General features: G+C 34.8%; 1 protein-coding gene across 1 annotated transcript in view; it reads right to left on the reverse strand.

Moving 5' to 3' along the window:
• LOC103608177 (collagen alpha-1(XXIV) chain-like) overlaps positions 1-11,896 on the reverse strand; it is a gene marked incomplete at its 3' end in the record, with an annotated part of 71,120 nt that overhangs the window by 26,909 nt on the left and 32,315 nt on the right. Inside the window, 2 exon segments of the mRNA XM_008592620.1 lie at positions 4,771-4,824; positions 7,596-7,649. Coding sequence (XP_008590842.1) covers positions 4,771-4,824; positions 7,596-7,649 — 108 coding nt within the window.

An 11,896-nucleotide genomic window follows, 5' to 3' on the forward strand; every position in this document is an offset into this window, starting at 1 on the left:
ACTGGATGAGATTAAGGGCATTTTGGAGAAGACAGAAGAAAGGATTAGTGAATTTAAGGGCAAATCCATAAAAAATTACCTAATCTAACACAGAGAAAGGAAAAACTTGGCAAAAATGAACAGGATTCAATGGCCTGTGGGACAATATTAAATAGTCTAACAAACATGTAATTAGCATCCCAGAAGGAGAGGAAAGAAAGAATGGGATAGAAATATTATCTGAAGAAATAATGGCCAGAAATCTCCCAAATTTGTTGGAATAAAACATCTTATATGTCCAAGACATTTAGTGAATCCAAAACAAGAAATATCTAAAGGAAACCACCCCTACATACATTATAGTCAAACTGCTGAAAAACAATGACAAACAGAAGATTCACAAAAGCAACCAGTGAAAAATGACATATTACATTCAGGTAACGATGGCTAACTTCTCAGCAGATACAACATAAACCAAAAGATGAACAATAGGTGTAAAGTGCTGAAAGAAAAATACTCTCAACTCAGATTTTTATACTCTATATCCTACAAAGAATGTAGACAACAAAATACATTTCAGGCAAATAAAAACCAAGAGAATTCATCACCAGCAGAACTTCATTACAAATGTAGAAGAAACTTCTACCAGCTAACAAGCAGTGACACACAGCAGAAACCAAGGACTCTAGTGAAGAATAAAGAGCACTGGAAATGGAAATAGATGAGGAAATATGAATAACTCTCCCCACCTTTTTTTTCTTCTGTTAATTGTGGTTTTTTTCCTCTCAATTTCTTTAAAAGACTGATTATGTAATGCAAAAATTATAACATTGTACTGTGGGATTTACAATGATATAGATGTAAAATAAATGACAACAAAGCACAAAAGATGGGCATGGTGAGTAAATGTAGTCATAATGTCACAATGTTCTTATATTTTACATGAATGCTCCCATATTTACTCTAAGTAAATGGTAATAAGTTAAGGATACATATTGTAATTCCTAGAGCAACCACATACATAGATATATAGGTAGGTAGGTAGATAAAGAGATATAGCTTAAATGTCAATAGAGAAATCAAATGGAATAGTAAAGAATATTTGATAAACCCAAAAGAAAGCAGAAAAGGAAGAAGAGAGGAACAAAGAATAGACTGGATAAATGGGAAAGAAATGGCAACATGGTAGGGCAAGACCCAATCATACCAATAATTATACAAACGCAAGTGGACTTAATACTTCAATTAAAAGTCAGAGAGTATCAGACTGGATGAAAAAGGGTAAGATACAACTACATGTTGTGTATAAGAGATGCATTTTAAATATCAAACACAGATAGGTAAAGGAATTGAAATATTTATACCAGGCAAACAATAAGCATTAAAAAAGTACTATGCCTCCACTTCCATCAGACAAACTAGACTTTAAGAAGCAGTATTACTAGAGATGAAGTCAGACATCTGATAATGATAAAAAGTGTCAGTTCATAAGGAAGACAACAATCCTTAAACATACAGAGCACAGAGCTGGAAAATACATGAAGCAAACACTAACAGAACTAACGGGAGAAATAAACAAATGCAAAATCATAGTTACATATTTTAATACATCTCTCTCTGTAATTAATAGAAGTAGATGAAATTAAAAACAACAAAAAACAAACAGTAAATATAAAGAAAATTTTAACACCATCACCAACCACAACAATCTAACTGACGTCTATAGAACACTTCACCAGACAACTGCAAAATACACAATCTTTTCAAGTACATATGGAATGTTTACCAAGATGGAGCACATGCTGGGCCATAAGATGGCTCAATAAATTTTACAAGATTGAATTATTCCAGGAAGTGCTCTCTGATCACAAAGAAACTAAATAAGAAACCAATAATAAACAAAACAACATACTTCTAAGTAACCCATGGGTCAAGGAAGAAAGCATAAATTTCTATCTGAATGAATTTGAAAATACAACGTCAAATTTTGTGAGATGCAGCTAAATCAGTCCTTAAGAGGGAATTTCATAGTTTTAAAGGCTTCTATTAGAAAAGAAGAAAGTTTTAAAATCATTAATTTAACTTTCCACCTTAAGAAGCTAGAAAATGAAGAATAAGTGCAGAATAACTAGAAGGAAGGAAATAATGAAGAGCTGAAATCAATGAAAAACCTCAATATTCCACAGAGAAAATTAACAAAGCCAAAAGTTGGTTCTTTAAAAATATTAATGAAAGTGAACTCTTGATTTCCTCCCAGGCAAAACCCAAACAGAGTCCAGAGGTGGCACAAGGCATCACATGGCAAGGGGGCTGCACATGCTGGTTCAGGTCTCTCTTGCACTTCCTGTAAAGCCACTAGTCCCACTCCCATAATAACCCATTAATCCATTAGTCCATGAATGCATTAATTCATTCATGAAGGCAGGGCTCTCACAACCCAATCACCTATTAAAGGCCCCATCTCTCAATACGGCCACATAAGGGATTAGGTTGCAACACGAGTTTTGGAGAGGACAAACATTAAAACCATACCAACACACAAAAATTTGAAAACATGTTCCTCCTCATTCCAGTAGAGGGCAGCACCCATAATACCAGCTGTTCAATGGCTCAAGCCTTACAATTATATTTGACTCTTCACTTTCACACCACATATGTAATCCATCAGCAAATCATGCTGACTGTAATTCAGAATATATGTAGATTTTTACCATTTCTCACCACCTCTTCTAACACCCTCATCCTTGCCTTCATCTCCAATGGCATAGACTAGGGTAGGCCAGTAGACTCCTAACTGCTGTCCTTATTTCTACCTTTCCCCCACCTGAATCTATTCTTCACATGACAGCCAGAATTATCCTTCTACAACATAAATCAGATGATGTCATTTATCTGCTTAGAACTCTTCAGTGAATATCCAACATAGAGTAAAATCCAACCAAAATCCTTACCTAAAAGGTCCTACATGATTGGCTCCTACTACCTCTCTGATCATCCTCCTACCACTTACCACATTCAGCTATTCCTCAAAAACTGCCAAGCTGCCTTCTGCCTCAAGGCATTTGTATTTACTGGATTGTTGTTTTTCAACCTTTTCTTTATTGAGATTGCAAAAATAGTGATTTTTAATTCTAGCATTCATTCTTTATTTACTACCTTTTTCTATAAAGAGAAACATCCCTTTATCAACTATTTGGTTACCCAGAGGTTCAATTCTATAAGAAAGGCAAGGTAATTTTTTAGGGAAGTCTTGATTCTTTCTCTTTATTTTTCTCTACCATTTTTCAAAATAATGATGTAGCATAATAAATAATGACGTAGAATAATAAATTATTCTAGTTATATGCCATTATTACCTATTGAATATAATGGTACTACTTATGAAATGGTAGTGCCATATTAAGAGCTTCACTCACATTAATTTATTTAACTTTCTCTACAGTACTATGTGGAGATACTATGGTTCTCCCCACTTTATAGAAGAGGAAAGTGAAGCTTAAAGAGCCTATGCAAGCAACTTGCTTCTAGTTACGCAAATTGAGAGAGCTAAGACTTGCATCCAAATCTGTCAGACTCCAAAACCTCTGTTCTTAACCCTATCCTATATGTTTACGTGTTTGCTTCTGAGTGTGATCATTAATAAGCAGAGGGGTGAGACCCTAAAATATACACAGGGTTACTGGCATCCAAGATCCTAATCCTTATCTATTCTGTTCCCCAACCTCTTTTATCACTCCCATGCACTTTTTTCTTTTCTTCTTATATTAATGCAATAGACTGAATGTTTGTCCATTCGAAATTCATATATTGAAACATAATCCCCAATGTGATTGTATTTAGATGTGGTGCCTTTGGGAGGCTATATGTTTACGTGTTTGCTTCTGAGTGTGATCATTAATAAGCAGAGGGGTGAGACCCTAAACTATACACAGGGTTACTGGCATCCAAGATCCTAATCCTTATCTATTCTGTTCCCCAACCTCTTTTATCACCCCCATGCACTTTTTTCTTTTCTTCTTATCTTAACGCAATAGACTGAATGTTTGTCCCTTCGAAATTCATATATTGAAACATAATCCCCAATGTGATTGTATTTAGATGTGGTGCCTTTGGGAGGTGATTAAATCAAGAGGGTGGAGTCCTCAGGTTCTGTTCTGAAACAGATATATAGAGATACAGGTATATATGAAATATTTAGTGATCTCTCCATTCCCATACCTCCTTTCAAGGTAACCAGTTTGGTATGTACTCTACTTTTTTCTATGTTCATACTACTATCTATCGCACTATTATCCATCATACTACTATGTTCAGTCATATTTACAGGCTTTCAGGTTGGTTGTTTTTATAAAAATCTCATTATCCTATAGACATTCTCACAGATTTTTTTCAAGTGAAAATACTAGGGAAGTGTGGAGCAGGGAAGTAAATAATATTTTATTTCCTTGGTGTTTATTTATTTACAACTTAAAGTGGCCTTAATTTAAGGTAAATTTCTCAAATCATAACCTGTATATTTCAGAGGTTTCCATATACTGCCATCATATTTTGACAATAAAGATTTTGGAATACCAAAAGGAGGCCTGCACCTGACTTTATCACTAAGTATATAAATCCAAGTGCGGTGGACTTTCAGAGGAACCTAACTCTTTGCCAGGCTAACATAAACCTATTGAAGAATCATGCTCTGGAGATGACAGATCCTAGATGTCCCAAGACTGCTCTTAAAAGTTAAGGACCTTCTTTTAAAATATCAGGAAAATCATTTGATTCTCATTCGGAATCACCTACCTTTGGACCTGGTAATCCAGGTAACCCAGGATTTCCATGTGGTCCTGGTATGCCCTGCAAATAGAGAGAAAGTCAGATTATTCTTAGAACAGATCCAAATCAAAATCACTGTTTAATATAACATTCAAATAAATATTAGATTATTTAGCTTTTTTAAAATGAATACTATTTTCTTTCAAAGTTCCTTTATCTTTTCTGAGATCTTGGATATTTCAGCCTTGGAAAGGATAGCTTCACTAATTATAGAGCAGAACTGTAGTTTCTATCTTTTGCTTCAAAACACTGCCTCAGGGTGTTTACTTCCCTTATTCATCACCCCTATCTCCAGACACAGCATATTGCTTAATGCTACTTCTAAAAACTGTGCAGAGTAAGAAGTCTAAAAATAACAAAGTGCAATGGTTTACTCTCCTCTCAACATGTGTTACTCCTTTCTGCGCTTGAGTTTTTGTTTATGCTATTCTATATGCCTTAAAGACTGAAGTCATTTATCTTGCCCACTACACTTACCCAACTCATTCTTCAAGTCTTAACTGATATCCCACCTTATTTTTAAATCCTGGCCATACCAGCATAAAGTAATTTCTCTCTCCTATTATCTTCTATAGAAATTACTGCATGTAAAATTCATTTGCCAATTAAATACATATTGCCTAGGGACACTATACCATTCTAATCTGTTATTTAAATATTTTATTGCTATTTTATCTGCTTTATGACATTTGCTATTTAATTACAGGATTATAAATTCTTTGAAAAGAGTTTAATATATTACTAGTGTAGTATTTAGCACATATTAGCTACTTGATGAGTATTTGCCAATTTGATTTTGCTTCACTGATAAATTATACCATCTGAATTAAAAAATTGATTCCATTTACTGAGTACTTAACTACTATGTGTCAGGAACTGTAATAATGCTTTATATTTCTCTTTACTAATCCTTATAACAATCCTGTAAGGTGGTTATTTTTACTCCCTTTTACAAATGAGGAAACTTAAGCTCACACAACCAGTAAACAGAGGAACTGGGAATAACCTTCTTCAGAAAGCCTTACAGGTCTCTAGGACCCCTATACTTTTGGGTTTTGTATCCCACCTCTGTGCTCTTCAGCAATATTTCCATCTTGACACATAATATATAGTTCATAATTATTTTTGTCTCTCTCTCCAATTCTGAATTAATAGAGCAGAATGTTTCAGAAAGACAGAGGTGTCAGCAAATGTGAATATTGAAGATAGGTCTTGCAAAATGAAAACGAGGGAAGAAAAGATTAAATTTCATAACATATGTCATTGGTAACCTTCAAAAAGTAAATTTTATTAAAGCAGATGGAAAAAAATTATATGGATTAATGAATGAGTTATTGACATAGAAGTAAGGGCAATTAGTATCAACTATTATTCCACAAAGCTCAGTAGTGCAACAGTGAGACAAAAATAACTTTAGGAAAAATTAATATTGGTGAAAGTTTAGGATTTTTAAGAGGGCTAACTTGTTGGTTGTTGCCAAATGGGATAAAATTTAGGAGGAGAAAAAATTTGAAGTCGCAACTTTTAAGTTAGATAATTGATTGAAGGGGATGAAATTAGGAACACAAGTGAAATAATTAGCCTTGAAAAGAATACTATTCTTTCCTTAAGGGAAGGAAGATTGCACAAATAAATGAAAAAGGAAATTAGGGAAGGAAACTGCTGTATGATGAGAATAGATGGAGGTTTAGAACCTGAAGGTCATGCTATTGGGAGAACAACCTTGGCAGTGGAGAGGGAATAGAATTAGGGCAAAGATAGACCTAGTCCCTCAGAAAAGTAGGATTCAGAGTCACCTGACAGAGAAGTAGGAAGATGGGAATGGTCTGAGGGTTAGAGTAGAATGGGAAAGGTTTAGGATAGGACTATGGGAGGAAAGTGATAGATCCTCAACAATAGAGAAAGAATATTGAAAAAAAAAATTCTAAACAACAGCTAGAGTCCAGTGAGAATTCACCTTAGGCCTCAAATGGACTAAAACTCAAATGGAGTTTGGTGTGAATACAGGCAACTTGGAGTAATTTTTTTTTGGCTGCTGGCCTGTATGGGGAACTGAACCCTTGACCTTGGTGTTAACACCATGCTCTAACCAACTAAGCTAATGGGCAGCCTCAAATAATATTTTAAGGTGATTTTTCCTTACACTGTATGATAAAAATCAGAATAGAAAGAAAGCAGATTATATAAAAGGTATTTGCAATTGTCTTTATAACACACAATTCTTTTTCTAGTTCATTGAAGAAAGACTTTCTTTAGTAAAAGTCCTTTTTTTTTTAGGTTTGGAAGGAATTGATTGTAACATAGCAATAAATCTTTGGCTGGATGTGTGTAATGTGAGAAACTACCGCTGATCCTTAAGGCAGCTCTTTTCCTCAGGGTAATTTTTTTTCTAGTCAATAGCTCTAGTATTTTCCACTATGTAATCCAAGAATGCACTATTTTAAGGCTGCATGCTCCTCTTCATTTCCAAAACAAATGAACCTCACCTTGGACTATTGAAAGTACTTTATAACTAAGAATAATGTTACAAGTAGCACCAGAACAACCACTAATCTACAAATTTGACAATCTTTCCTGGACACGTTCACAGAGAATGATTTGGCTGGGTGTTTTACATTCAAATAAACAAGGCTGCAAGTGTTCTTAAGCTTTTCTTGAGTTGGCAAAGGTGAGGAAAAGTTTGAAGATCCAGGCAGGTTTGCACAGGAAGTACATACTGTACAATACAGAAAAAACATATTGAAAAGTTACCAATTCTAACAGCCAGCGGGAAATGGAGCCCATCTACTCACCCGTGGACCTCTTTTTCCTGACAGACCAGGGATACCTGCTGGACCAGGTGGACCCTTGGAAAACAAATGCCAAGACATTAGGCATGACAGTAGACACATCTTTTCCCATGAGTCTTAATAAGATTTCTACTCCGGAACAACTCTTTTTCAGTTTCCAGTTCCCAGTTGTTGATGATTTTAAAGTAACATGAATCCCCTCATCCTAACCAGCAGGGGTGAATTGAAACTTAAGTGTCCTCTTTAATCTGGCCAGAAATGACAGCAGGAAGTCTATGACTTATGGTTACTGCCACTGTATCTGGTTTTTACAGGGACCATAACTAGTAGTTTTGTGGGTAATTTTTACCTAAATTTACTTTTACTATGGAAAGAGGAATTCAATTTAGGGTTTGGAGACCAGCAACTACAGGTTTTTTTTCAAACACATTTCAAAAGAGGACTTAGCTTGAAAAATAAAAGCTCTGGTCATTTTATACTCTTTTAAAAGAATTATACCAAGGATCTGTGTAATGTGTTAAGCTACTTTAATGTGATCTCTCTTGTATATCCAGTAATAAATCTGTCTTATACCAAATGCAACACACCAGGAGGTCATTAATAGAGTTAAATGATTTATAAAACCAAGTATGAAAGCAAAATTGATCAATTGTTAAAGTGCTCTGAGTTCTTTAATGTTACTTTTAAAAACACCAAATAAGAAATAGGAAACCACTTCTTTACTTCCACATGTAATACTTTATGTTGTCCTTTTTACTTACTTTAACAATCAGCTGTGGAAGAATAAATGCTCATTTGTGATATGGTTGGACACATTCTTTCATTCATATGTTCATTCATTTAATTGTTACTGAGCACTCTGTTGATATGGCACTGTTCTTGGTGTCTTAGAGCATACGCATATTCCATTTAACAAATATTCATTCATTATCGCAGTAAAAAATAGTACAAGCTTTGAAATTACATACATCAATGTTAAAATACTAGCCTCACCACTAATGAGTCACATGACCCTAATGTGCCTCATTTTTCTTAACTGCAAAATGTAATAAAATAAAGGGATAACTCCAAGTTGAACCATATGTAATTGCCAATATGTGACCATTTTCTAACCTACAAAAATGTAATTTCATATAAGTTAATCTTCAGCATGGCCAGGTACACCTAAAATTTACGTTGAGTTTCAAAGGGGGAGAAGGAAAATAGATTGAAGGGAAAGGGTCATTCCAATTAAAAAACGTAAGAGGGAAATGATTAAGTTATGTTGAAAAATAATAGTTATGTAGCGTTTTTCTCATTTCTCATTCTATTTGATATTAACTCCTCCTTGACACATTCTCCTTTATTGGTATTACGGTCATTTTGCCGTTTTCTGATACTCAGTATTTCAAATTGCCTATTATTTTCCTTTAAGTATATATTCTATTTGATATTAACTCCTCCTTGACACATTCTCCTTTATTGGTATTACGGTCATTTTGCCGTTTTCTGATACTCAGTATTTCAAATTGCCTATTATTTTCCTTTAAGTATATATTTTTTTCTCCTACCCCTTAACTTGATAAAACTTTTCATGTATTTTCTAATATTGAGAGAAAAATTATGTTTCTATTCAACCTCAAGCTGAGGGCATTCTCCTTCCTGATCTGTTCAAATATTTCAACAGCCTTTATTATATCACTAGTTTTCATCAAAAATCGATTTTCATTATTGTCAAGAAAAATTAACATTCTTTGCGAATTTGTTCTGGTTCTCCTGCCTGTTATAATCAGAAGTTTGCAGCTGCTGATTTAAGTTTAAGTCTCTCAAATAAGAACAGATAGGAGGCATTGGAACTAAAAATGAAAAAGTAAATGGCAAAAAATTTTTTTAATATCTACTTTGGTTTAGTGCCCTGTCACACTACTTCATGACAAAAGAAAATGCTATTGCATTCACATTAAAAGGCAGTTAACATTACAATTTGCTATGGCTTGAATGTTTGTGTTCCCCCAAAATTCGTATTTTGAAATCTTAACCACGAAGCAATAGTATTAAGAGGTGGGACCTTTGTAAGGTGATTAGGTTAGGAGCCCTCATGAATGGGATTAGTGTCCTTATAAAAGAGTCCCAAACGAGTTCACTTGTCCCTTCCACCATGTGAGGACACAGCAAGAAGGTGCCATCCATGAATCAGAAAGCCCTTGCCAGACATTGAATCTGCCAGTACCTTTATCTTGGAATTTCCAGCCTCCAGAACTGTGAGAAATAAATTTCTGTTTATAAGCTGTCCAGTTTATGGTATTTTGTTATAGCAACCCAAACGGTCTAAGATGCAGTTAGTATTAGATACTGGGGAGAAAAAGAAGGTATATTTTATGTTGTGAGTAAAATATTCGAGTTGTTTAATAAGCACTAAGTAAAAATCAATTTTCACATGTCTTCATAATTTTGCATTTCCAAATCTTTGAGTAAGTGTGAGCATTAAACCTATTTAATAAAGCTACTTGCCATTGTTCCTGGTATATAGTAGTTAACAAGTAAACTAGTGTAATTTTAAGCATATGCAGAGGGCACAGCAAGCACTCAATAAATGTTAGTTATATATTATTATTATTACTAAGGGAATATATGTACTAATGCAAATGTATTCGATAGACCAATAGTTTTAAGAGATAGTAACCCCAATCAGCTAATCTTGGAAGTCCTGAATCATATATTCATTTTTTAATTAATTCACTCATTCATTCATTCACTCACCCAATAAACATTATAAAGCATCAAACCCTCCTGGAGTTTATAGTCTATGTTAAAAAAAACATATTAACAGATAAACCCATAATGACAAATTTTACTTAGTCATATGAAAAACAGGCAAAAGAGAGAAAGATTAACATACTGTGTCTAATTTACATTGTGATGTCAGAGAATGCTTCTCTGAGGAAGTATGAAGTTGGACCTAAAAGATGAATAGGTGTTAGAAAAGAGGAGAAAAGAAAATATCAATAAGTGAATGAGTAAAATAAAACAAACCAAAAGACATAGTTTTATTGAAGAACTAAAAGAAAATTAAGAGCGAGAGCAAGTGGAAAAGTAGAGCAAGTGATGTGAGGTAAGCAAGTCCATATCACATATACCTGCACAGGTCATAACACAGAGTTTTTAGTTTATTCTAAATGCTTTTATCTTCTGCCACCAAAGGACTTAAGCAGATAAATGATGTGATCTGATTCGTGTTTTTAAAAGATCATGAGAGAATTTTGGTTAGAAAATGGCAGAGTGAGAATATTTTTCAAACTACCCTCCCTCAAAACCCTTTGAAAACAACAAAAAGCACCAAAAGAAGAAAACATCGTCTCCAATGAAACAAGGAAAGGACCACAACCACAAACCTCCAAATATGAAGATTATCTGCCAAATATTGAGAAGCTTTGGAGCAAGGGAGGATATTGAGAGATGACCAAAAACAAAAACAAAAAGCAAAAGCCTCCCCAGACCTCAAAACTCGGACCGGCTACATAGATCTCTAAAACCCCATCCATCTTGAAAGTCCATTCCAACGATTCTTTGATGACAATGATGAGGTTTAAGAAAATGGGCAAGCCACAAGAGAAATAATTCATGACCCAGTAAAGACCCAGTTCCAAAGAGCCAAGAACAGGGAAGGTAGAGCTGAAGAGAAAAAACCCATAATTTTTATGATCTACAACCAAATCTCCTAAACATAGCAGATTTCTGGTAGAGAGGAGATACAAGAGTAGAAGAGCCTGTGAAATGACGAATTGCACATGAAAATGAAACGAGACAAGCCTCTTGGTAGAAAACAGAACAAGTACATTAAGATGATGTTTAAGGCAGCAATCTAAATTTGACTCTGTCTACCACTCCACCTTACTTCCCTTTGCTTCTCCCTATACTATTCTAAAACAAATAGTAGCCCAGATAGAGTTGCCTTTATTTAAAAAATGAGTATTAACCAGAAAGGAAGGAGTATAGGAGGAGCTATACATTGATATTGGGGGAAGGGAGAACCAGGAAGACAGGAACATAAATTTAAAGTAGATGAAATTTATTTACCAGAAGAGGATCTACTCCATGCAACTGAGAAAGAGTTCAGTCATATAATTCACTATATATATTCAGAGAATTTTGAGATGGCCTTTCTCTATAAAAAGTGAGCTCAAGGGCCGAGCCAGTGGCACACTCGGGAGAGTGCGGCACTGGGAGTGCAGCAGCGCTCCTGCCGCGGGTTCGGATCCTATATAGGGATGACCGGTGCGCTCACAGCGCTCACTGGCTGAGCACGGTGCAGCCGGTCTCAAAAA

Source organism: Galeopterus variegatus, unplaced genomic scaffold, assembly GCF_000696425.1.
Source record: "Galeopterus variegatus unplaced genomic scaffold, G_variegatus-3.0.2 Scaffold8107, whole genome shotgun sequence".
In the NCBI taxonomy this organism is placed as follows: Eukaryota; Metazoa; Chordata; class Mammalia; order Dermoptera; family Cynocephalidae; genus Galeopterus; species Galeopterus variegatus.